Consider the following 27,887-nt stretch of genomic DNA (forward strand, 5'->3'; position numbering starts at 1 on the left):
ATAGTGGCTCATTTACTCTACATACTTTCATTTTCTGTTTGTAGGGCATCAATGCAAATTCCTGATATTCAGATAATTGCACTGCTTTATTTTATCTGGAGGCACGTTTTTAAACTTTGGGCTGTTCATGAAGAATTCTCTGTAAACATTTCTTGGTCGAGTTGTGATAGTTAATTATATGTGGTCACACCAGCCCAAGAGCATCGTTTCTATTTATTCATTTGATAGCCATAACAGCTAAGTTTGAAAAGAAAACATCTGTATTCCTCCAGTATACTGGTTTTCACTGGTCTGTGAGGCAATGCCAACTGGAGATAGAAGAGAGCTGGACTTAGCCAGCATGGTGTCCCAAGAAGAGGTAGTGTCCTAAATTTTTACTTCAGTGCCTCTCATCAACATGTCCTTCACATTTTTCCTAAATGCTTCTCCCACCATCCTCCTCCAAACCTCCCCTCCCTAACTTTCTGTCCCCTCTCCCTCCCTGTTTCTTTCATGACCTACAAAGAAACTGGGCTCTGAGGAGCATCTGGAGGTGGATCCGCAGATGAGCAAAACTGACAGTGCTGCTGTCGTTGTGCTAGTCAAAGCTTGATCTAAATCCTGACTATCTAAACTTACCAAACCATCATGACAAAGTCTTGGGTGTCACTCAGTCATGCTCACATTGTCCTCAGAGATGAAATGAAAAGACAGTATGCAGCTACATAGTGGGGCACAAAGGAGTGTTCTCCTACAGCGTGTGTTCATGCAGTATCTGGCTGAGGGTTGAGGCTTGCAACTGCTCCAGCTCCACAGCTGTTGCTTAAGAAGGGAAGGTCTTGATCATCAGCCTCATTGCCCTTGTTATTTTTGCTTCCATTTGGCTCAGTTAAGTAATAGATTATACTCTGTTTTAGAGCTCCTGTCGTAATAGATGCAAATGATCTGCACTCTTTAGTTGCTTTTTTTGAGGTGACCTGTGAATAAACATTGGTTCTTCTCCAGTGGTGAAAAACCCATAATTGTCTGAACATTGAGAGAAACATATTAGCTCAAGCTGCAAAATGAACGTGTAATGGTGTAGATTCATTCCTGTTTGCACTTTCCTTCAGCACGTTTCCTGCACAGATAGATTGTAAAATTGGTTGTTTTAGAAGAAAGCGGTTGCAGGGTCTGTCTTTAGGCACATGGCGAGCTTAGGTAGAAGTTAGGGGGAGATGCCATCTGCTGGAAAGTTTGGACATTGTGAGAAGGAGAAGCAGAGTTGAAAGCAGCTGTGAGCAAATGATATGGAAGATTAAATTAACACTCAAGGTCCATGAGCAGCCACTAGCGAGGAGTGAATTCCACCTCCCGCTTTCTCTGCAGCTCGGAGCGCTGAAGCTGCCGCTCTCCTCCCAGTGGGATGTTTGTCCAACCCTTGTCGGCCAAGCAGCTGCTGAATCACGGCTGCCACCTCTGTTTGTGGTTGCATGAGGCTGGGAAGGAGAGCGTGGAAGGGAAGAGAGAAAGAGGTGAAACAGAAAGATGTAGGACAATCAGTAAGAGTGGGGATAAAGGACAATAAAAGGTTAAAAATCTAGCAATGTAATCAGGAAGAAAAATAAGCCTACAGAAGCCTTGGAAGGGAAAGCTTTTAATAGCGGGAACCGCAATAACAATAATTGTCAGCAATGGGGACTGATAAATGTGTGTCTCTAATCCAGCAAAATGTTGAACTTCACTGAGTAATGCTACTAACACCTTAGTTAAGCACTTATGCAAATGCTTGAATGATAAAGATAAAATTAAACCAAATGCAGGAAACAGCATGTCAAGAACAAAACTGTTAATTGTTTTTTGATTTAATCCTCTGATTCTCATTACTGCTTCTCTCTACAACCCACTGTGTTTCCACTGTAACTTTCAAACTTTCAAGGTGGTCTCAGAGAAGTAGGCAGAGCTTAGTGCTTTCTTCATTTCCCCCCAGTGTGTGATTGCACTAAATGTGTTTTTAATATTGCTTTTTTACCACTTTGATTTTTTATTTTGTTGTTGTTGTTGTTCACATCAGAAAACCACATGGCAGACATTAGATATGATTTATCAGGAAATATCTGGGGCTATGCCAGCTGATTAAAAAAGAAAAAGAAAGCAAGCACAACACACATGGGAGCCCATCTGAATAAGATTCATTCGGCAGCGGTCATGAGAGAAGTTCTCTGTAAACTGGAGTTGGATGAGCCAACAATAACAAAGATACCTGTGTCAGTTTGTCATGGAAAAGGAGAAATGATACTTCCCAGCACATATTGATAGGAATTAAAAATAATAGGCTCAAGCATCCTTCTTTAGCGTCAGAGTTTGAACATATACAAATGTATATTGATGTGGGGCTCCACTTTCATACACTACCTGAGATCCAGCTCAGAGCCTTACAGGGAGACATGTAAAAATGGATAGGTTCAGCACGATCCTGCTCCTTCTAGAGTGGATGGGAATAGGCCATTAGATGCTCCCACTAGCTTTAAGGCCAGTGTTAAGCCCTTAGGAAGAATGATCCATGGGTCTTGCTTTAGCAGCAGGAGGAGGCCCTGGCAACATCCTTGGCTGGATCTTGGGGCTGGGAAGTAGAAAGATGTCAAGGATAAAGAAGAAAAGAGAGGGAGAGAGAATGTGAACAGAGAAAGGAGAGAGCAGAAATGTAGGTGCATCATATATCTATTTTGTGTTGTCAGCTTAATTCAGCTTGGAAGTTCCATGTCTTCCTTGCACTGACAACAGTCAATAGCTCATAGTAATGACTTGCAAAACTGTGAAGTGTTAGCGACTTGTAAGGTTTAATTTTCAAAGCACTTCAAAGATTATATCTCAAAGATCTGGAGGAGTTAAGATATAATGGTGATGAAAAATATCAGGCAGTCACATAGGTAGCTGGGTAGCTGGGTGTGTAGGTGGCTAACCAGCCAACCAGCTGGCCAGGGATTTAAGAAAGTGACCTTTGGAAGACCTGTGTTTCATTTGCTTGAAAGTTCAAATCTTTTCTCCCTCACCTGGATCCTGAAACTGGCCACTGGAGGATTAACAGTTTGCTGGGGCTCTTAGGCTGGTCTCCATGAGGGGTCACTTCATGAAGCATCTCACCCTTGGGCATGGGCTCATCTGCTCCTCTGGTTGGGGTGAGCAGATGGACCTCCTCCTCCAGAGGGAATCCATGCTATTAGAAGCATCATTGCCAGCTCCTCTCAAAATCAAGGAGAGATTGAGATGCATCATCTTTTGCATGATTTTTCCCAACAACAAGACGATGGGAAAATAAGACCATTTATGCCATCCCTGCCACCAATTAATTTTATGTGGGCTCCAGATAGCAGCACCATGGGAAGCTTAGGGGTTGTTCCAGCTGAGAGAAAAGAAGTGGATTGCTGGGAAGGGGAGGGAGGACAAACTTGTGTCTTTTGAGATTTAAATACTACTGAAATTTAAAGCCCTCCAAGCTTCCTGAATTTAGTTCTTATATCTGAAAAGTTTTCTTTGTGCTTGTCCCAAGACTTTAACACCATAGAAGACAATAACACCAGAAGACTTATTTGTCAGAATGCAATAATACACCCAATGTAATTAAATTAAACTAGTACAATACCAATAACAACTCCAATAGTAATAGTAGCCAGAGGAATCAAGTAAGTATCTTATCAGTACTTACAAATACCTTAGGGGTGGGTGTCAAGAGGATGGAGCCAGACTCTTCTCAGTGGTGCCCAGTGACAGGACAAGGGGCAATGGGCACAAACTGAAACATGGGAAGTTCCATCTGAATGTGAGGAAAAACTTCTTTACTTTGAGGGTGCCAGAGCACTGGACCAGGATGCCCAGGGAGGTTGTAGAGTCTCCTTCTCTGGAGATATTCAAAACCCGCCTGGATACTACCCTGTGCAACATGCTGTAGGGGAACCTGCTTTGGCAGGGGGTTGGACTAGATGATCTCCAGAGGTCCCTTCCAACCCTAACCATTCTGTGATTCTGTGAAGAAGAAGGAAGGTTGTAAATCCTACTGTTTGAAGAATTCTACGTGTGCTCAGAGCCCATGAGCAACATCACTGTTAGTGCTGCAATGCTGCTTCTCTGTCCTAGTGAAAAATAAGGTACGCTGTCCCTCTACAAACGTGCCAAATGACATGTGAGTCAGTCCTAGCGCTCTGAAATCCTATCTGGAATGCCAGGGGAGTAGTTAAGCAGCTGCCTTCTTATTGTCATAAAACTTGATCGCTCTTTGCAAATATGTACAAGCAAATGTTTTGTTTACTTTTAATGTGTTTGAACATGCACGCTGCCAAAAAGCTAAGTACTTCCAACAAAGTTTGGTATTAATTCTTTCCCATCTTCACTTGGTTCCTTATTGATTTGGCAGGAGAAGGAATTTACAGGATTTAGGACAAAACAAAAAGTAGCCACAATCTCATTGTTGAACTTGAAAATTTTTAAGAAATAAAGAAAAGAGTGAACATTTGGAAGAAAAAAAAAGGTGTTTTTTTGGAGTTGGAACAAAAAAAGGGGGGAAGGGTACTGAAATACCTTCGTTCACTGTCTAAAACAATTGCTCCAAGCAGGAAACTTGGCACTTGAAGCATTTATTAAATCAATTCAGAGGGATCTGTTTTCAACAAATGAGATAAATGTCAAGATGAAGTTTTTAGGCACTCACAGTACATCACATTTTCCTTCCCCTAGAAAGCAGAATAAAAATGTGCACAAATAAAATTACTTACATATGTAAAAATCTCATTCAGTTTAAATAATCTTTTCTTCCTGCCTGGATGTATCAATAGTGTATCAAAGCTTAATGTAATCTTTTAAGAGTACGATTATTTGAGAATGTTTCCATCCTCTCTACTCCTTAATGTTAACCTACATCAAAGCAAACATGTAAACACATTTATCTGGATAGCATCTTTATTTTGATCACTGTGGTTCTGGGTGCTCCTATATGTATGTGGAAAGGGACATTCAGGCAAATCAATAATAATTCTTTACAATTTTTTTTGCTCTCATCCATTTAGCAACCTCTCCTTCTCTTTTTGCTCAGTCTCTCATCTCCCATTATGTGCTTTTCAGACTGTTCCAGCTCCTGGAAATGTCTGTTTTTCTGCTGCCTACTCTTTGCTAGCGCCGTGCAACCTAATGCTGCCAGGTGCAGTTGTTGTGGCAGACAGGAGGGAGGACCTGGCGTGGAGACAAGGGCATGCTGCTCTCATCTGCAGCCTTCAAACTTCCACTGCCAGTTAGTCCAGAGGCTTTCTGGCAATTGAGTCATTTGCATTTTAGTAGAAATATGGCAACGATCTTAGGTGCTTGTATTCCCTTTTCTTGGAGAAAAGAGACAGAGAAGGTGCAGGTTGAGAAAATGCTAAAACACTTCTGGGTCTTGTGAGCTCAGAAACTGTGGGATAACACCGATGTCTTCATGCTGACTCTGCTCCCTGAAGATCCCAGAATGACACCTAAGCAGCCACAGGAAAGAAGGCAGTTTTATTTCCAATTTCTCATCAGAGTACCACCTGATCATGCCTTTGCAATACGGGAGAGGGAGGGTAAAAACAACTTAAAGAGCTGGGAGGGTGCTGAGGGAATCTTTCAGTCCCAAAGCACTGATATTTGTAATCCTTACTTAAGCTAGGGAAGGCTATTGTCAATAGTCCCTTGATATTTAAGCTCTCCAAATCACTGAGTCATTGGGCCTACTCATCTGAGTCATTACAAAAGGGAGGGAGCGCTGCTGTTGCACAGAGGGCTTTAGCAAAGGCCGGTTTTCAGGGAATATCCCGATGGACAAATACTCTCATGTCTAAATGTGAAGAATGTTCAAAACATGACAGAGTAGAGCAAGAGAGAATCAGGGAGAGGGTGTCAGGTGGGAGGTGAAAGCAGTGGTGAGCACAACAGGTCAGATTACTTCGGTCTTCTCCAGAGGATGTTCAGCCAGTTTTCCATCCCTGCTTCATATGATTCATGCTTTGCTCTCCCAGCATCACTGATGGGAATCTCAAAAGATCAGAGAAAGAATGAAAAGAAAGTTTGTTCCTTCCCAGTTCAAAACATCAGCCAGGGACAACACAACTCCAGGAAAAGCCACGCAAGAGGCAAAGTATAGTTCTGATGGCTCACATTGCTGGTTACAGAGTTTGGCAGGGTGATGTAGCAAATCTTTCTGAATGAGCTGTCTGGCAATGTGTAGAAAGGCCCAATGGTCACGCAGACTTCTATGCTGGGCATCTCTGGCACAGGTGTTTGTCAGGCTGACCTTGGCCTTGGGTAAAACAATGCTGTTTGTCTTATGATAGCATTGAAATACGGAACTCTGTCTTCTAAGGAAAAGCTCAGGGAGGTCTTAGAATGCAAATCAGGAAGTTTCCCCTTGTATTACTGTCACTGAATGGTTCCTTTGGAAGATTGTTTCTCCAGGAGGCAGAAACTTGGCTTCCAAATCTTTACATATCTCCTACAAATCTGTACTCTCTTTTTTCACCTCTTCCTCTTAATGGAATGATGCTCCAGCCTGACATATCTAAGGAGAAAAAAAGCCCATATCAGTCTTTACATTTCAATGCTTATGGAAGTGACCCTGATTCAGTCTCCAGTCCGTATCTTCACTGCAGAGATACCAGCTGTATACTTGGTTTGGTCCCCAGGAGATTGCAGGAGATGACATCATGACAGGGATTTCTCAATGATCCTTATATTTTTCTAACATCTCAAAGCATTCCTGTGATAGTAAGGAACCTAACGGTAATAATCCAAATGTGGTAGCTTTATTTCTCCCCAAGGTACAAACATAAGGATTGTGTCCACTGTGTCAGTAACTCACATGTTGCCTTCCAAGGTAAAGGATGGGGTTGGAGATTACTAAATGTGTCACTTCAGTGCTAAGAAAGCTATGGACATTTGTCCTCAAAGGACAACTATGATTTCTAAGATACAGGCATCCCCATGTAGACATAAAGCCAGAATAACCAGATTTATACTTTCCACTATTTTACAGGCACAGGGATCATTTCATGGCCAGACTCATGCAAGGAGGGTCTTGGCCAGTGACAATAGCTCCTGCAGGACCATTCTAGCTGGCATAGGTTAGAACAGACTTCAAGACGCTTTAGCTCACGTGTAGGATTGTTTTGGCATCTCTAAATGCCAGAATGGAGGATACTTGGATCCTTGGGTCTTATCCTGGGTTTTGAAAGTGGTCTGCTGGTTGGTTACAGAAAGTACAGCCAGGAATGCAATTTGGGAGTGCCAACGAGGATGGATTTGGGGTCTGTTTTAGCAGATGCCTGTTTTCTGCTCCCCATCTGGCTTATGATGAACTTCCACTTCCTTTCAGTTCTCTTACGTAAATAAGGAGATGTGGAGACTTTTATCTAACAAAGTTCAGAATATCAATGGGCTAAGAGAGAAAGTCGGATCAAGTTAGGAAGGAAACTGTGGGGATAAATCATCAGGTTCTTAATAAAGGATTTTTATCATCAGGATTAAGGCCAGGACCTTTGGTGCAACAGATACACAGATCTACAAAAAAGAGTGAGTATCAAAGTGATAAAGTTTGCTCATAACACAAATTATTCAGTGTAAAACCAAAAGCCAGCTGCAAAAAGTGGAGAAAAGGTTTCTGAAAACTAAATGACTGTATGAAATGGTGAATGTCTATAAATACAGAGTAACAGACATGGTTAAAAGAAACAATCCTGTGTATATGTACAAAATCATGAGCTCCGACTTAGCTGCCACTGCTCAGGAGAGATGTATTGAGTTATTATGAGCAGTTCTCTGAAAATCTCAGGATCAACAGTTATTGGAAAGGCAAATAGCAGGTACAAAGTATTAGAAAGGGAATAGAAAGCAGACTACAAAACATCATTATCCCAATGTTTCAGCCCATGATTCAGCTACATCTTGACTGCTGCGTGCAGTTCTGTTGTCCCTAGAAGGGGATCAGAGAAAGGCAGCAAAGATGATCAAGAGGCCTCCAGGTGGAAACAGATTAAACAGCCCAGCACTCCTCAGCTTGAAAAAGAGAAATCTGGGAGGGCCTGACAGAGGCATACAGGTACAAGTGACATGGAAAAGGTACACAAGAGGGAGAAACACTTTCCTTGAGCTCCGTTCCCTGTACTCCAGGCATTTATTACCAGTTGCTGCTGGAAACAGGATACTCAAATAACTGGAGCTGTTTGCCAGTTCTTAAGCTCTTTTATTTGGGATAGGAGAAAGTTGTTACAACCAACTATAACTTCATATGGGAAACTTGCGTTGCATCTTGCTGTACTGTGGATGTACCACTGATTTTTGCACAGTATTAAGGGCAGCAGAGAACGTCAGGCCAGAGTTTCTACTGAGGCATCAGTTATGACGAAGAGAAACAAGCCGAAGTTTAGCTTGTGGGCAGAAATTTCCCAGAATACATTGGCAACTGGGCAGAATTAGTACTTTGGCTTGGCTCCCAAGCACACTGGCTCTCCGTTCCAGCACAGGAACAAACCTAGGCAGTGTTTGGTAAGATGGGTCAAATTCCTCAGAATGGACCTGATTCAAAAGTATCTGCTAGTCCATGACTCTGCCCCAAGTCTCAGGGTTGTAGTAAGGCTGTTAGGCAGTGGTAAAGGGAATCAGACGGTGACACTTAGTGAAGGTATTTCAGCTTTATAAAGTTGTTAGCTACCTATCAGCAACTCAGAGAAATGCAGAAATTACAGCAATGTTGTTGTAATTATTGATGTGTGTTATCTGTCATCACCACTGGTAACACCCAAGCAGCTAACATGCCCTTTGGTTAAGGAGCATCATGAATAATTGTTTTGTCACACTGATACTACTAATAAAAGCTAACAAATTTTGTATGATTACTAGTGCTGTCAAACTGTGTTCTCAGCTGAGTATTTCAGTTGCCTTATCTATAGTTGGTGTTATGTTATCACCAATGATAACTGATCATAATTTTCATGAGGGAGCTCAGTTCAGATGAGGATCCCATTTTGCTACCCAGTATCACAACAACGCAAGGTCTCGCCTTACTGGGACATCACCATTGCCATGTAAGAGATGGGAAGTGGTAGGATGAGACACGGTGTGCACAGCAAGGCTTTCATTGATGGTGCTTTTGGATTTGGAGTAGATCTGTTTCCTCACAGCACAGGAACACTACAGGAGCGGCTCTGGTGCTAGTGGACGTGGATTCCTAAGCAGGGAGGTTCACCTCTGGATGAGGTGTAGGCACTTTAGGGTTAACTTGTAGCGCTGCTTGAGGCTGGCAGCAGAGAACCTGGGAGTGTCTGAGAAGCTAAACTACATGCTGGAAATGGTGTGCTGGAAACATTAGCTCTACCCAAACTCATTTTCTGTGTTTCTGAGCTTGCTCAGAGCTACTGCAGCATCTTTCCAAGGCACAACATTGTACAGCTCTCTGATAGTACCTCCAGAAATCACATGGATGTGCTCTGTTAAAAATGGGAAGGAACTAAAGGACCTTGCCAAAAGACTTTAGAACTGACTATGTCTTAATTTATCCATGGCAGAGTGTCTTACTCAGTAGGTGAGAATTTAGCTATGAGTATATTGAGTGGCAGCCAGCTTGGAGCATGAGTCTAATTTACTGTAACTCTTGCTACATTCTGTCTGATCATTATCGTGCTGAACAAAATGTTTTTAAAGTGCTTTTATAGAGTTGAGTGACTTATTCAATAATTTATACCATTTTGGAGGGATTAGAGGATGAATTTAAGTCATCAAATAATGCCATTATGGCTCAATGACTACATTCTTTATCAGGAAAAAAAAATCAGTTGTAATTATGCTCAAAAAGACAGAGACCCTTTATTCAGCAGTTCCCCCAAGAACAATGATATCAAAGATGCTGATAGGTCTCTCAGCTGTAAAGAGGGCTGTCCTTCTTTATTAGGAAGGAATATATCAGCTTCCATCTGCTTATCTATATAACCATTGTGCCATTTATGCCACGTATTTTCAGTGTGCCATGCCTTTAAATGTCTGTCCCTTGCAGAGGTCAGTGATCTGTCTGCATGCAGAGCTGTGCAAACTCTCAGGGAGCCCATGGCCCCGCTTACGCTGGTGGGAGTTTTGCCCCTAATTTCAGCAGAGACTTTTTCTCCGGCAGAGTTCACGGAGCGAAAAAAAGGCAGTCCTTGTGGTGACTCTCTGGAGACCTTTATTCACATCAGATTGTAAGGTGACAGTAATATTTTTTTAGTATTTTTTCCCTTTCATTTGTTTTTATTCATCTAAATTCATAACTGCCCTGGCTAAGTGACCACTAGTATCTCAAGAGGGATGTGCTTTCCACCAGTGGACTGAGCACCACAAGATTTCATTGGACATGGCTTATGTCTAATGCTGGCAGACTAGCAGTGTAACCCAAAGCTTTCATTTTCTCCTCAAAGATATCCAGTGAAATCATGAAATCCTGCTCACTTGACCTCTGAGCTGGCTTTTCAGACCAGCTTTTAGCAGCTTAGGAAGACTTATCTCAGAGAGGAAAATCAGGTCATGCAGTGTGTGTGGACAAAGACTAGGTAAGTCTGATTTGAGCAAGGGAGGAAAATACATTAGATCATCCCTTATCCTTGCAAAATGACTGTACGTATAAGATGGGCATTAGTCAGAGTAATTCCCCCAGAAGAGCTTGAGAGGAGCAGGCCAGGAGCAAACACGTCTCTCTGTGAGGGTGTTTTGGTTTGGAGTTCTCTGCACATCGCTCTCCATGTCCCTCACTTATTAACAGCAAGAGCCACAAGCAGACAGGCCACAAAACAGAAGCTCATTAAAGACAGGAGTAATGAACAAGGAACACATTCAGTTTAATGTCTAAAGGCATGTAAATTACTACTAAGATGCACAGCTGAATGATATTTTTTTCATGCAGGCATTACCCTCCATGCCATTTGATATAAGATGACTTTTCTAAAGTACACTCCTCCTCATCCAAAATGCCACCTGGCTGCTCCGTGACTGTGTCTCTGTCTTTCTGGATCAAATGTACCCTGCCCCAACAGCCAGTGAAACCTGGAAATATCAGTATTATGCACAAAGTAGTACTCCCTTCCCCTCCATCCATGCTTCCACAGCTTGAGCTCTGAAGGAGGTTGGGTCCCCACGTTCCCAAAATTTGTTGCCAGCACCAGAGTTTCTGCAGGCTAAACGAAGCTATTAATGACACGTTTGTTGTCCTATTAACAAGTTAATGTTTTCAAAAGCAGAAGGAATGGAAAACTGTATGTTGATGACTCAAAATAATACCATTCAGCCCTCCTATCTAGTAACGGTGTTGGCTGTACAGGCCTTGTAGGAATCAAAGGCAGAAAAAGCTGATATTTTGGCCCAGATTCACCAGTACACTAGTCTTCCCTACTTCCAAAGTCTAACTGGCTTTCAACCAGACCATCCCAAACAGAATAAATTTCAGTTTATCTTCACTGCTGGGCCAAAGGACTACACTGCAAATGTGGGAAATGTCTTTATGTGGACACACTGAAAATACCCAGGACTGTGAAAAACAGTATTTTAAGTGCAATTATGAAGAGCTCTTTGGATTGCAGTGGTATCTCACTGATACCAAGCTGAGGAAATTAAGAAACTTAAACATCTTGTTGGGCCATGGTCTTGATTGCTAACCTTGATACACATGTAAGCAGGGTAACAAGCTGCCATTTTACTTTTTTTTTTTAAGGCAAAACCAGCCGTTTTCTAATCAGTGGCATTACTTTATATTATCCTTTTCTACCAAGGCTGGAATGAAGGAATGGCATGACAAAGCAGCTTTGCATGTGAAGATAATGTATGCAAGGGCAGTGCCACAAAGTGCCTCTTCTTTACATTTCATTTACTCTCGTTCGTTATGTGATGAGAAGGTATATAGCATTTTTGTGCATACTTTGGCCTGCTTCACCTCAAACGTATCACAGCAGATAAGAACTTGTCTTTAGGACAGAGCCTGGTCCAAAGCCCAGTGGGATCTTTCCAATGCGTTTGCATTTGGCTCCTAAATCTGTTACTACAGACTTGGTGCCCATACAGTTTCTTATTCAGATTTCTTACCATCGGGTGAGAATTGTCTCATTTCAATGTATAGCCTCATGACCAAGTTAGCCCCTCATGCTCCTCCACTCAGCAGAAGGACAGAGGTACCTCCAGACTCACCCCATCCATTTCAGAGGCCAGTCTTGACCAGTCACCCTCTGAAGGCAACGAGTTGCCTTCTCTCTGTGAACAAGTGGGAGAGCCTGGGTGACTGGATTAGATACCTAACTTTACAGTGACATAAAATTAATCTGTTTCTGGCTCCTAGAAGGGACAATACAGTAACTCCTGTCCATTGCACGTCTGGGAAGACAGGGATTGGTGGGTCTGGCTATTAAGATGGCTGTCTGAATCACTCAGCACTCTCTTGAATTTAGATGCCATAGTAGTTGCAACACCTAATTGTCCATGTATAGTAGGTGGTCCAAATAGGAATGCACAGCAGAGCAGCAGATGTGGGTTGCTGCTGTCAGATTAGGTTGAAATTAGATAAAGCTTAATTAACACTTTATTTTTGTTAGATTCAACTCTGATTAGTCACACAAAAATTATTACAGAGAAGCACAGGCAGAAATCAAGATGCACAGCTAACATTCGTATTATTAAAATCAAGGAAGCATTTTTAAAGAGCAAGACCTTGCTAGTAAGGGGTGATTCCCTGAATTTGACACCTCTTTGGTCTGGAGAACAAAATGAACTTGGAAAGAGGTCTTTAGCGCATCAAGCAACTACTTCTTAAACCTGCCCTTTCTAGCAGGGCAGATCCCAAGCAATCTAATTTACATAATCATACATATTTCAACACACATTTGAGGTACTTTATGCCATTGGTTAAAACTCACATTATTTCCCATCATATCACTTCTATATTTGCAATAACAAGAGGCACACAGTATTTTAGAGATGTTTTGTCAAGACTCCTAGTAACTGCAGTACAATTTATCAAGAGTTGTGGTGTCAACTTCAACTCAAACGTCACATCAGAACTCCTTGCTACCCAGTATCAAACATTTATCACAATATTCCAAATATTCTGAACGCGCAGTTCAACACATCACAAGATTTTTAACCTTCCCCTAATTAGCAAATGCAGGATTTCTTCTGTGTCAGAGTCTCCTCCTGTTGTTTTTGTATCCATAAAGTCTCTAGCCTGGTAGGCTTTTCCTGCCTGTACCATCCAAAAAACTTACCAGAAACTTTTATGTGGCCCAGAGGGAAGATCACTTGCAGGAGCAGCCTGCAAAGCAACATTTGGGTAAAATTTATTTCTGTGCAAGATAGTACAAACCAGTGAGCCAAACAAATCCCATTTAAACCTTATTTTGAAGTTAAAGGAGTCATATGCTGTCTATTGCCCAAGAGTGAATACAACTTCTGCTTTTTAGCACAGGGAAAAGGATGTCACAGATCGAGATAATTTTTCCACAGAGCAAATATGCAGGTTTAGAATATTTAAAATCCAAATAATCCAAGCTTGCAATACATGAACACTTCTCTTCTATCCGATATTGTTGTCCAACTGTCAGGACTGTGAAGGGATGACCTCTACAGGTCAAGCCAAATCAAACCAAGCCAACTCCTTTTTTTATGTCTGTGCTGTCTAATCAAGTATTTACAGAATGCAATGCAACTCCATGTAGCTCATTTAGTTCAGCTGGTTTCTCCTTTTTCTTTCTTTCCTTGTAAGCACAGTTAAGTGGTCAGATGGGTGTTTCTACTTCAGTGTTTCATCTGAGCTGTCTGGTCCAACGCATCTCAACAGGCATTGCAGATGCCTATGAAAGGCTCCTTACTGTACTTTTATCTCCTCAGCTCTGCCACCAGACGATATACCAGAAGGATATACTCTGTCCCCTGAAAAGCCTGATACCAATAAATTGAGTCCTTTCTTAGTTTATGCATTTATTAAATTGTGTGTCTGTGACCATCAGGGTGCTGAACATCTTCATTCTCAAGTCTTCTTGCTGTCTTGTTCAGGGATTGTATTCAATCTCTCCAAATTGTTCGAGAAAAGCTGAGTAATGTAGTGTTGACAAAGGATTTCTATATTAGTTGCTTCTTAAAATAATACTACTTTTTATTTTTAGTATGTGCCATGAGACTAAGGAGGAAAGGGCTGGTGTAGGAAACACAACGGCAGTGTGGAGGGTGCTGAAATAATTCCGCCGCACAGGCATTAGAGTCTGAGTGCCAGTCGAAGCCAGGCTATGCATCCAAGAATCAGAATCATAGAATCATTTTGGTTGGAAAGGACCTTTAAGATCATTGAGTCCAACTGTTAACCTAGCACTGCCAAGTCCACCACTAAACCATGTCCCTAAGCACCACATCTACATGCCTTTTAAATACCTCCAGGGATGATGACTCAACCACTTCCCTGGGCAGCCTGTTCCAATGCTTAACAACCCTTTCGATGCAGAAATGTTTCCTGATATCCAATCTAAACCTCCCCGGCACAACTTGAGGCTGTTTCCTCTCGTCCCATCACTTGTTACTTGGGAGAAGAGACTAACACCCACCTCGCTACAACCTCCTTTTAGAAAGCAAAGTTTACAATGAAGTTTCCTTTATCTGCATTTTTGCTGACACATGAAACAGGGACCCATGGACCTCTCCAGACAGAATAGCAGGAACATGGAAAACTGAAACAAAACATTTAGCTATGGCCACATTTAGCAGCAGAAAAGAGAACCTGTTGCTGCCAGGATGTGCTCACTAATGCTCATGGTAACTTAATTAAGAAGTTGTGTCGGACAAAAGGATAAGAGAAAAGAGAGAGGTCAGCTCACTCTTCAAGCCATGGACCAAGTTCCAGCTCCGTGTGAAGATGGGGGCAGAACTTGTATCTCCCCAATGCCTCTTTGAAGGCCCTGCCAGAAGACAACGTTGTGCCCCCCTCAGCAAAGCCCTGGACTTGTCTGGTGGGGGACAGCATCAGTGTAACAGGCTAACCAGAGACCCCTACTCCTTGCACTGTGGGGTACTGACCTTTGCTATTTCCCAAACTGTGGAAAACGCCACAGCATAATTTGAGGATGATTTGTAGACACGGGCAATTCCATTTGTGCTTTCCCCTGCTCAGAGAAATAAAACAGGACAGTGATACCCTGTCCACCTGTTCTTTTTCATATGTGAGTAGGTCTATTTAAAAACAGGGATGCAAAACAGGTTTTCACTGCTCTTGCACAAGAATAATGCAAAATGAGCATAAGTCCAAGAAGGTTTTTGTTGGCACCAACCTTCCCATTCTCCGGAGTCACACTTTATCTGATAGCTGGAATACAGCAGGCCCTGGATAGTCTGTTATTGTTTCCCACACTGCAAGATTTGGGCAGTAAATAGCTTAAATAAATGCCAGAAGTATAATTCTTTTTGACTTCATCTGATTTAAGGAAGCCTTTCCTCAGATAATTCCTCCCAGGCATGTGGTCCAAGGCAGGACTAGTCCCTGGTGGACCAAGCTATTCTGACCTCTGTAGCTGGGTCTATTTCAGCTTTCTAAAGGTCAGAGATAAAGAACAGAAGAAACAATTCACTACATCCAAGTACTGTTGGACCTTTCTTTGAGCTTGGTGAGATGCCAGGCTCTTCTTGCAGGGCCTGTGCCATTATGCAGTGGTAATGGCCTTCTGTCACCTTTGATTAACTTTTTTTTTTTTCTGAAGCCAGATAAAAAAAGGAACCACCATGCTGCATTGCCATGCCCAGTCATGCTACCAGAGGGGCAGTGGGGCAGCAGATAAACTCCCGTGATGGGGATCCTGACCAGGCAAAGAGCTAAACTCTGCAGGGCTGAAAGCAGAAGTGGGTGAGCTCTGTCTAACCCTGCTGCCCCAGAGAAGAAGTATTCAGAGCTGCTGGGATACCTGATAAAACCACATTGCTTCCTATGTCTTGAGTGCAGAGTGAAAAATGAAGCAAATCCCAGGAGTGCTCTTTAAGAAACCTGGTGTTTTCACATGTTAAGGAAACTGCTGTTGGCACAGACAGATGAAGGATAGGTGGGTTTGTCAAACCCTCATGCTGCTGTGGCCACTGGCATCGTTTTATCACACTCATCAAGAGAGCAAGAGGGGATGGCAGGAGCCTAAGGTTTATGTCAATTCCTGCAAATTAACAGCTATCAGATTAAGTTGTTTTATAACAAAGACAGCAATCATTATAAAGGAAGGAGAAGGCCTTCAGCAGGAAGAGGGAAGACCACAGTTGGGGTTGTGTGCTAGGGACTCACGTAAAACCGAGTAGATGGGCTGTCATATCTGCTCCGTTGAACCCTGTGTTGTGCACTTGCATCAGTGCCATGGGCTGTCACAGTGGGAAAACGATTTGTTGTCCCTCCCACCCCTTCTGTGTCCAGTGACACTTGGCCCCCACTTGGCCCCCTGCCCCAGATGCTGATTTTGGACAACTTGGAACAATGAGATCCAGTTCCACCACATGTCCCACCTGAGGCTTTAATCAGCACATGGAGACGCAAGTCAGAGCCATTCTTCACATGTTGCTTTTCAGTATTTGGCATTGTTTTCCATCAGAGTTCAGAGCTGTTGGTTTAGGAAGTGGACCCCAGGAGGCTCTGGTTTAAGGACGCTCATGTTCTTGCTGCGTATTCTCAGCAGGAGCACTTTGATCGTAATATGTGTCTTTGACAGTCATGTCACCCATGTTGTGCCCATTTGTATTCAAGTGTTTGGTTCCAGTGATGTGGTTTTTCTGTTGTTGCTGTTGTTCTTTGTGTTTAATTATTTTTTCTTTCTTCATTAAATATTTCATTCAGGTTTTCTGCTCCCTCATACCCTCCTGCAGAAAAAACGGCATTTTATGGTGTTTGCTTTGCTTTGGTTTATTGCTTGAGGAAAATTTTCACATAATGTCACCAACTCTTTTTTTTTTTTTTTTTGCGGTTGTTATTTAGAAGTGGCACAAATGTGTTTAAACTGCAGATAGTTAATGGGGAGAGTAAATCCTATATGAGGAGGAATATGGAAGGTGCAAAGAAAACCTAGATGGATGAATGACAGTGGGAAAAGCTGAGGAAACTAGAGAATAGCCTAGAAATCAAGAGGATAAAAAAATTACAGTAATATGCTATAGAATTTTGCATTAGTGTTTATGATTGAGAAGAAAAGGGACAGACTGTTTTATTCTATTTCCATTAGATCTGTTTGAAAGCAATTGTTTTGCAAATGCTGCACTAGTGTCAACCTGATCTTATAGTGATAATGCAGGGCTGGTTCAGTTCTGGAAGATGGCGCATTCACACAGCGTCCTCATGAGCTAAAGGTCCCTCAGCTCAATGTCCCTCAGCATGGTTTATCTTCGAGAACAAACAGTGGCCTTTGAGAACAAATATTCCACACTTAGCTAGTTCACTTGGCACTGCTCCATGCAATCTTTGCTGCCCAGGTCTCCACAAGCTCAGGGACCTCTGGACCATATTCCCCTGTATGGTGCCCTTGGGTTAGTAGGACTGTCAGAGTTGCTGCAGGGGGAGAAAGATGAGGATGAGGCATGAGGACAATATGGCAAAAAAAGACACGTTATATGTAAGCCTGTTATATATAAGACTTCAGTGTCATTTTTAACGCTGCTCTGTAAACTGGACATTTAAATATAAGCACGTACGTATGAGGGTACCACCTATTACTGAATTCACCCAACACTTCCTCTTACAAGACCCTGGTTTTGATTGCTTACAGTTTTTCTAAGTGGGCTGAAATTTTCCATATTGACCTAAGGCTAGATAATTTGTGGGAAAGATAATAAACATATGGCAACAAGACAAGAACATTTAGATGACTAAGGTATACCTATCCACAGATAATATATGCCCACACTAAAGATACAGACAGATAATCACAAGTACTTAATTCAATCAGTTTAGAAGTTTTCTCTGCCTCAGCTGGAAATTACCATTCCTTAGCAGAGGCACAAAGCCTGCGAGCACGCACATACCTTGTCCCAAAGTACTAGGCAAAACAGGTCCACTCACACCAGCTCTTGTTCTAGCTCGAGGAGTGGCAGTTTCTTAAACCTCTCTAATTTGGCTTCCTGCAATTGTGTGATGATAAACTAAAGGGCTTGTCTTGTTGCAGTGTGGATATTGCATGTTACAGCCATTGCAAATGATAATGCTGAAGTAGAACAAATCAGTATGTGTCTGATCTTGTCAAAAACCTGATAGAAGTCTTCATCATTCATGCTTCTTGGCATACTTCTTTCAGTGTAAGTTAGAGCACATGAGGCATTTAAAACCAGAGCTCCATACAGTTCTCAGGAGAGTCTTTGCCCAGATATGTTAGTGGAGGCTCTTTGCACATGTCTCTCCAAACCAGGTAAGTATCTTGTCCAGAAAGTGTACACTGAGGTCACTCCAAGCCAAGGGTGCCACTGTGCCCCTGTGGCTGGCTGGAGACCTGGGAGGAAATTCTAGCCGCGTTGAAGTCAGCTGGAGTTTTGCCATCGACTTCGATGGAGCCAACATTCCTGTTCTGATGCAGACGTTTCACAATAACCTCCTCTGTTGAACTTTCAACACATGCATGTTATTTTCATTACAAATAAACAAAATCTTTCCAAAATGGAGACCTTCATGTATACATTATGCCAGAAGATCACATTAAAAGTTCATCACGGTGCACGTGGTAAAATACTAATAATCCATCCTTGAAGTCTCTGGGCAAATTTCTGACGTGAACAAATCCCCTTTAGGTCATTTCACCTGAATATACAGCAATGATATGTACAGCTGAGGGTTTATTATTTTTGCAGAATGCACATGCATTCTGAATTTGCCGTGCTCAGAGACAGAGACAAGATGTTCATCTGTGCGTTTGGTTTTTGGGAAAAGACATCTCTGTGTGTCGGAACACAGGCCCTGGTACAGCGCAGACAGGAAATCTGCCAGACTGCCTCGGCAGGAGGCTGCCTCCAACACGTGCAGTGAGGACCAAGAAATGTCTTAATGATTAATCACTGTCAACCTTTGTTCTCGTTAAAAGACTTGATTGTCGGACAAGGCTGGTAATGAGGCACTGTTCCCGGGTCTGTTGCTATGTGATTGTGTAAGTGCTGAATCTGAGCCTCCGACCCTGCAAGATGCAGCTCCCACTTTGCCCAAGTTTAAGGAGTTGGGGTGGGAACGTTGTTATAAGGGTGCCTGCTAGTGGCTGTATGGCTGTGCAGCTTTCCCGCAAGGGATCATGGCAAGGCTACAAATAAATCACTAACGGCTGAAAAGCGGTTCACAAGGATCTCAGGAGTGAGCAGCTTCCTTGCTGGTGCTGAAAAGGCAAAGCGCTATACAAGGTTTCTATTAAGAACTACACAAAATACTGTCTGTCTGTCAAAGTCTCTTGCTTGTGGTTTCTCACCAATAGCGGGGGTTGGCTCCTTTGAGGTATTTGATCACCCATTTTTACCTAGGAGGTGTCCTTTTTTACCATTTTTATGTATAAACTTTTGCAACACTGAGTAACAGGAGAATTAACTATTTCTGAAAATAGTTCTGGGGTCCTAAAAGTTTAGGTCCACACCTAAATTTCAGTGTCCCTAAAAAACTGGCCTTTTGAAAAGTCTGGCCTCCCTGGCTCTTCCAGTGAGAGCTGCAGCAGTCGGGTGAAATACTTATCCCTCTGCATGTTGAGTATCTGCTACATCACTTGACATCCAAACCTGTCACTCCAACAGGTGACTCACACCCGTGAGGCTGTAGAAATCAGGTGTGTGCTCCCTACTGTCATGATCATTTCCAGCTTTGTAGTATCTGAAGGGATTCATCCACATTTCCTCTTCAAGCTCCATCGCTCGGTTTGTTGGAGGAGTGACACAGCATTTGCTTCTTTTCCCTGGTTGGATGAAGGCACAAGTATTTCTGGCAGACAGCCTGGGCTTGTGAAATTGCAAACGCTAGTGTCCGTGATTCCTTGTGTATGTGCCTTGGAAACATGGTTGGCCCTGAAATTTTTGTCCTGAGAGCTCAGATGTTCACAGGAGAAAAACACAGAAGATATAGTCCCATGTGGCTGAGCCAACTTCTTATAAACACTCCACAAAATTACTGAAGGGAAATATTTTGCAGTCTTCACCCAGCTGTATCTCTGCATATTAGACACAGCAAAACCAGGTCTTGGGATCTTGCAGTATTCAGGTTTTTCAAATGCTGCTTATACATATGAAAGCAATCTTGCTGGAATGCATAAAACTGCTCTCTGGCAGGGTATTATGAGAAATTCAACCTATAACAGTATCTTCTGCCTGATTAACTTGAGAGGCTTTCAGGTCACTCTATACAACACCCTTAGAAAGTGATCCACTAGTGCTTGGCAGATCAAGGGGTGTTCACACTCACTCCTCCAGGCATCTTACTGAAGTGTGACTAGAAGCATCTAAAATGAGGAGTGTAAGGGAATGGCCTTATCATCTAATCTGGGCTCCTAACTTAGTTGACTAAATTAGGCATCTAGAGCCTAATTACACAGTCCCATCCCATCCCTCTGTATAGTGATGGGAGAGCTTCAGCAGGCAGTTTAGAGAGAATCTTGCTACTTGGGGCTCTTGCAGTGTACACTGGCACAGAAAGCAGCCCTCTGCGCTCCGGTCAACATAGGGAGTTATTCTGAAAAATAGGAAAACCCTTTAACTTTTTTGCTATAACTAAAAGAGTTCTTACTCCACAGGCACTCTGCCATGGTCCTGCTATAGTTTTGTTTTCTTGTCTGAGTCAAGGACCCAAGCAGGTAGTGCTTGGAGTCCAGACGTCCATGGAAACCCGTGCTTAGCAGAAAGGGGTGTTTCTGCTTGCATTAGATGTAGCAGAAAAGAGGTGGTAGGTGCTGAGACTGGCCATTCGACAGAGCACCCTGTGCTTGGCTTCCTAAGTTTGCATGAGTGAGATCAGCTTTTCTGAACAAGCCTGGTACTGCCCCGTGCTTGGCCCCGGGGCCCGCTGGAGAACCCCAATTTCTGGCTGTGGAAAGGATCATGCCACCTGAGGTGATGGAGGTTCCCACCAGGGGATCACAGGGGGTCTGGGCTTTGCCACCAGCCTTGCACCACCCTGAAATGGTGTGGCAGGACTTTGTTGAGCCATTCCTTGGTGTCCTTCTCTTCCTCCTCCTCCTCGTCCTCCTCAACGTCCTCCTTCTCCCAGTGGTTGCTGTGCAGGATGGTTCACAGCCAAAGCTCAACGTCCTTGAGAAGCTCATAGGGTCAGGGTGGCCACTGGTCCCTGATTCAAGAGGAGTAAATCCACAGAGGCTCCTTAATCTCCTCCATCCTCACTCTAAATAGCCCGTTATGCTGATTAACACAACTGAATCAAACTGCTTATGAGTGGGAACATCATGCACAGATTTGGTCACCAGATGAGCAGAACTTTGCCCAGCTCTTCCCCTGGAAGCAGCTTTCGGTAAAGCAGGTATCCATCACTGATCAGGCTTCAGTGAATGGATCTGAAGCCTTTTCCTTTTTTTTCTTTTAATTCTTCATTTCTTTAGACCAGAACTAATGCAAAAGGTGAGTGCAAGTCAGCACTGTCACTCCTGATGGGACTGGGCACAGAATGAGCTGCCCCACGGAGGAACAGAAAGGTGGAAAAATTCACCCCCTCCTTTTGAGGGAAAATCTGCAAGAAGCAGAAGCCCATCCCGTGACACCGATGCCAGCGCTCCTGTCTGGGAAGAGAACAGCCTCTGTGGGCATTGTGGTTGAGTAAAAAATTGACCATTGTTTCCCTTTTGTCCCACCAAAATTATTCATCAATTCAAGGTGTTTCCAGGAGAAACAGGCAGAAGGTTTCACAGAATCACAGAATGGTTTGCACATCCTTTTTCAGCCAAGAGCCCCTAAACCACTTCTGAACTACAAATTCAGAAATGCAAGCTTGCAAAAGGCCTTCAGGGGTTCCTGACACGCTTTGGAGAGAAAAGACAGGAGAGGAAGGGAAGAAGGTGCACTTTGTCTCAGTGGCACAGGGCCCTGCCAGCTCTCTGCTTTGCAGAAAACCCTCTCTCCAGCTGCACATTGCTGTTACTGCTCAATATATTGCAGCCCAGAAAGCCGACCGTATCCTGGGCTGCATCAAAAGCAGCATGGCCAGCAGGTCGAGGGAGGTGATTCTGCCCCTCTACTCTGCTCTTGTGAGACCCCACCTGCAGTACTGCATCCAGCTCTGGGGCCCCCAACATAAGAGGACATGGAGCTTTTGGAGTGGGTCCAGAGGAGGGCCATGAAGATGATCAGAGGGATGGAGCACCTCTCCTATGAAGACAGGCTGAGAGAGTTGGGGCTGTTCAGCCTGGAGAAGAGAAGGCTCCAGGGAGACTTTCTAGCAGCCTTCCAGTACCTGAAGGGGCCTACAGGAAAGCAGGAGAGGGACTTTTGACAAGGACATGGAGTGATAGGATGAGGGGGAATGGTTTTAAACTGAAAGAGGGTAGATTTAGATTAGATATTAGGAAGAAATTCTTGACTGTGAGGGTGGTGAGACACTGGCCCAGGTTGCCCAGAGAAGCTGTGGTTGCCCCCTCCCTGGCAGTGTTAAAGGCCAGGTTGGATGGGGCTTTGAGCAACCTGGTCTAGTGGAAAGGTGTCCCTGCCTGTGGCAGGGGGGTTGGAACTAGATGATCTTTCAGGTCCTTTCCAACCCAAACCCTTCTGTGATTCTATGATTCTATATGATCAGCGATCAGGAAAATCCCCTTCTTTCCCTGGTAAATGCAGTAACGTCTTGCATTTCTGTGGAGCCTTTCATCCACCTCTTTGAGCTCCATGGAGGAGCCTCTTCAGAGTGGTGTGGAAGGAGCCTGCAGTGCTGTGGGGTCATGGAGGGAGGGATGCCCAGTGTTGCCCACAGCTCTTTGCCATGGACTCGGCACAGAGAGCATCATTTGGTGTTGAACGTTTAAGCAGCAGCATGAGGGGTCTTGGCATGGGAGAGAGCGCTCAGCGAAGACCTGCATGAGTCCAGGAGGTGGTGGCAGGGGCTTGCACGTGTGAGCTGCCAGACCTGGCAGGGCACAGGGAGGAGAGAGGCTGGACAGGCTTGTCCTTCACGGTGAGCAGAGGACCAAGGTGAGGCAATCTGCAGCACTGCTCGGTGAAAGCACCGGGAATGGCTCCAAAAGGGGCAATGGAGCTGATATGCAGCCAGAGCCTAATTCACAGGCGGGGGCTGAGGAAAGGGAAAGGGGATAAGGAAAGGAGGAGAAGGAAGGGAAGGAGAGGGGAGGGGAGGGGAGGGGAAGGGGAAGGGGAAGGGGAAGGGGAAGGGGAAGGGGAAGGGAAGGGGAAGAGGAAAAGAGGGAAGGGAAGGGAAAGGAAGGGAAGGGAAGGGAAGGGAAGGGAAGGGAAGGGAAGGGAAGGGAAGGGAAAAAAGGAAAAGGAAAGAAAAAGGAAAGAAAAAGGAAAGAAAAGGAAAAGGAAAGAAAAGGAAAGAAGAAAGAAAGGAAAGGAAAGGAAAGGAAAGGAAAGGAAAGGAAAGGAAAGGAAAGGAAAGGAAAGGGGAAAGAAAAGAAAAGAAAAGAAAAGAAAAGAAAAGAAAAGAAAAGAAAAGAAAAGAAAAGAAAAGAAAAGAAAAGAAAAGAAAAGAAAAGAAAAGAAAAGAAAAGAAAAGAAAAGAAAAGAAAAGAAAAGAAAAGAAAAGAAAAGAAAAGAAAAGAAAAGAAAAGAAAAGAAAAGAAAAGAAAAGAAAAGAAAAGTCTATTTTAGAAAGTCCGTATGTGTGTTAGAAGCCAAAACCTCCCTTCATGTGTATGAACACAAGTCAGCTGTAGCAGGGATAGTGAAAGGCAAATTCAGTCTTAAATGTTTTGATTTACTGCTCATTTAAACATTTGAGCATAATGTTCTTTGTGATGCTTATGAACAAATCCCCAGTTGTGCTACTGGCTCTGGGGAGCTCTCGCTGCCTCTGCCTCTCTCCCTGCTTCTCATAGGTTTTATATCTCACTGTAACATCGGAGAATGGGGTGCAAAGCAGACGCACCTCGAGCTCTTTGCACCAAGAGCATCGCTGTGCTGGAGTTCCGGCACGAGCAGAGCAGATGGGTTGGTGAATGCTAGCCTAGCCCTTGGCTGCTGCCCCTGCCCCAGCTGGCACCGGGCACGGCCCTGCAAGGGCTGCAGCTCGTCTGCGGGGCTGGAGAGATGTGGCACGCACAAGCGGTGCCAGCAGCGGAGCAGGAGTTGGGGGTGAACCCAGACTGACACCTGTACCTGTGGGAGGTGTGATGCTGCCAGCCCATCCCTGACACCCAGCTAGCTGCTGGGACGTGCTCCCAATCGTGTCATCTCTTTGGAGGCAAAGTGGGGAGAGGGTTACCTTCCCCATGCAGGGAAACAACATGGTGTCATGGTGCAGGCAAGCACAAGGAGCTCCCCGGTTGGAGGGATGCTGGGCTGCCCCTGCAGCCCGCTGGGCACAGGCACCCCTGGGCGAGGGGACATGCGTGTCCCGCTCCGGGCTTTCTTCAGCCAGGGGTTTCTAAAGTTAAAGTGCATAAACCACAGGCATGGGAACCCGGGAACTATGCTCAACAGGCCACCAGCAGCTTTAGATGTGTGGAGGTGTAGTAAAGCTGCTGCAGTAGAGCCAGGCTTAGAGCAGAAGGAGACGGTTCAATGCAAGCAGGGTAGCTACAACCCAAACCTGCCATTCCTCGGCGGTGATGTCTGAAACCGTGCCTTGTCTAAGCGCAGGGGCAGAGCCCCGCGCCCCTGGCAGCGGTGTAGCCCTCCTGCCTCCTGGTTTGCAGTGATGCAAGCGCAGGGTGAGAGCAAGGCTCCATAGCACCGGTTCACGAAGGGTCAAACTGCCGCGCGGCTAATCCTCTGATTTATTAGGGAACTGTTCCTCCTTCTCCCATCACATCGCTGCCCATGGAAGCTCAGCAGGCAGGAGAAGTAACACATCATAGATTCATAGGCTCACACTGACATTTCATGAAAAGCAGAGAAAGGACCAAATGCGAAAGAACCCAAACTGGCTCGGAGTTGATGATTTATAGTGTTTTCTCAGGGCCTGTTTGCCAAGCAGCTGGTGTTTTGTGCCAGTGGCTATTACAGAAGAGCTTTCTGTGATAGGTATCGTGAATGGACACCACACAGTATATCTTAAAATCCCCCCCCCAGCTTCTATGGGCTGTCAGGGGATGAAGGAGAGAAAAAGTTGGGCTTTGTTGGGTTCTTTTTTATGCAGGACTATGAAAGCACATTTGGGGGAGCCTGCATTATCTGTGCAAAAACACAACAGATGAATTCTATTAATGGATGTAACATGTGGCTGGGTTCAAGCTAGAGTTGTCATTTGAATATAGAAGTCAAAGCCAATTTATTGGAACATATTTTTCTTTTCAAAATATTTTAAGAAAGACAAAAAGGTTTGCGCAACAACTTGGCAAGCAGGTCTGTTGAGAGGAGGTATTTTCTATCTTGCAGCTAACATAAGGGCTGAAAAATGTGGCAGTGCCGAGCAATCCTGGGTTCCTTCTGGAACTGAAAGAAAGTGTGTGGGATATAATTGTGTAAGAGCCCAATAAATTTTGAAGGGTGGGTTTGTAACACTGCCTTGGGGGCTGCAGGTGGCTCCAGAAGAAAGCAATGGTTTTCAGTTCAGTAATAGACATCAAATAAATTATCTAGCTAGCTACACACTCATGTGGCCCCATCTAAAAGCCACAGAACTATTTTAAAATAGAAATACCCATACCAATAATTGTGTTTCTTCCATGCCAGATGGTAGAAAGATAAGTTGGATTAGTTTGTAGTGGCGGGGGGGTGGTGGTGCATTTTTGTGCTGAATGCATAGAGCAAAAGCTAAGGCCCAGAAATGAGCTTTCCTGGAGTTTGCAAAGTGATGAGCACCAGTGTGCCGCAGTCTTCAGGGCATGGGTAGGTATGCCTGGCCAGTCCTTGCTTCGCTGTTGGTCAGTCCATATTTCCCTGGATGCCATGGAAGGCAATGTCCACGGAGCAGAGCTTTACCTAGGTAGTAGACCAGACCTTGGGACTACACCTTGGTATTGAGAGAACTGCTGTGTAGCAGGGAGCATCAGACTGCAGCTGTTGGGGATTCCTGTGTTGTGGAGCACATACACTGGTATATTATGGTTATACAGAATTCAGTGGTTTGGTTTCTATGGTGAATTGCAACAAAGCAGAGTCAGAAAATTGATGTTTCTTATGACTCTTGGGACCTCTCCAGTGTCTCCTATTTTCTTTGTAGCTGAGCAGCTAAGGAATACCTGACTATCAAGTGATCCAGCATAGGATGAGTATTTTTGTGGGGTAACACATTTTTGTGTGTGGACTGAGAAAACTATTTCCTACATTGGGTAAAGGTCCAAGTACCAAATATTGGTGGAGAACGTAGACAGAAAACATACTGCTGCCAAGGGAAACCATGGGTAAAAGTAAATGAGCAGCATATTGTCATCCCATGTTCATTCTAATCCTGTGTGTGCAGGGTCTGGGTTCCCAAGTGCCTCCCCTCTTGCTGCCTGAGATGACTTTTTGACATCCCTTCCTCATGAAGCTGCACATGGGGAAGAGGGAGCGGATCTAGATCCATCACAAAGACCAGGGAGACCCCAAAGCCCTCTTCAAAGTCCTGTCCAGTTACACATTTGTTTTACCAAGGAAGTTAATAAACTCTAAGCCTATTTAATCCTGCTGCTAATGGGAGACAATTAGCAATCTGTCAGACATTGCTTTTGTCACAGAATGAAAATGGCACCACTCATCCCACTGCGAAGTAACAACTTACCGCTTCTGTATTTTCTAAGAATAGATGCCACTTTTAGTAATGAGTCTGTAACTTCTCACTGCTGCTTGCCAGATGGTAGGAATGAGCAAACACTGAGTTTGTTCCCTTTTGGTCAAACAAACTGCCATACGGCCCGATGCAAGTTCCCTGAAAGATCCCTAGGACGGCTCCGTTACTTCTGTTAACGTTTCCCAAGCTCCTGGTACAACATTGAGGTTTTCCACTGGAACCACCTGGCACATTTTCAGAGTCTTCCATGAGCAATGAGGTTACTCAATTCCCTTCTTATTTTGTCAAAGCCTTTGTATCGGTCACTTGTCCTGAGAGTTTGTGGGCTGCATCCTGTACTTGAGCTAATTGCATAAAAAGGATTATTTCCTTTTCTTGATGCTTGTTATTATTTTCATCCTTCACGAGCCATTTCTTCTGTTTCAGGATCAACACTCTGTGGTAGGCCAGGGAGCTGGCCCCACTCCAAGCTCCAGTTCTTGCTCAAATCCAAACACTGGAAGTGGTTACATGAACTCATCCCAGCAATCAATGTTGAATCAGCAACTGATGGAAAAGAAACAGGCTCTGCAACGGCAAATGATGGAGCAAAAACAACTCCTTCTACAGCAGCAGATGTTGGCAGAAGCCGTAAGTTTTCTAGTTCCTTATTTTACATGGAAACGATTATGATAGAAACAATAGAAAAGAAAGCTAAAACAGGGGGAAGAAAGCCCCCAAAACTTTGAGGTCATTCTGGCAATGCCTAGACCTTCTAGAGTGTGCCTCATATTTGTCAGCACTTTGCTAAGCCCTTTTGAAACCTTCTTCAGTTTATATGAAACAACTCAAGTATCTGAGCTCCTGCGGTTTCATGATGAGAACAGTCTAAGAATATGCTTAATCTGAGGCATATGAATATTGTCAGTGGTTTTCTTTGCCAGATAAGCTAAGGTGCACTGCTACGCTATTTTGACCACAGAGGAAAGTTGACTTCCAGGCTCTGCAACCTAGGCAGCATGGTATAAAGTGCCTGTGTGTATACAAGGATCAGGTACATCGATTTTAGTGTTCCACACAAGTTTGTGTGCTTGGC

The 27,887-nt window shown here is 44.0% G+C and overlaps 1 protein-coding gene across 1 annotated transcript in view; it reads left to right on the top strand.

Annotated features, from left to right (window-relative positions):
* The window catches only part of MAML2 (mastermind like transcriptional coactivator 2), a 232,955-nt gene that overhangs the window by 186,777 nt on the left and 18,291 nt on the right, over nt 1-27,887 (top strand). The window contains exon 3 of the mRNA XM_068395492.1: nt 27,239-27,442. Coding sequence (XP_068251593.1) covers nt 27,239-27,442 — 204 coding nt within the window. The remainder of the gene's footprint in view (nt 1-27,238; nt 27,443-27,887) is intronic.

The sequence above is a fragment of the Nyctibius grandis genome, chromosome 2 (genome assembly GCF_013368605.1).
Source record: "Nyctibius grandis isolate bNycGra1 chromosome 2, bNycGra1.pri, whole genome shotgun sequence".
Classification (NCBI taxonomy): Eukaryota; Metazoa; Chordata; class Aves; order Nyctibiiformes; family Nyctibiidae; genus Nyctibius; species Nyctibius grandis.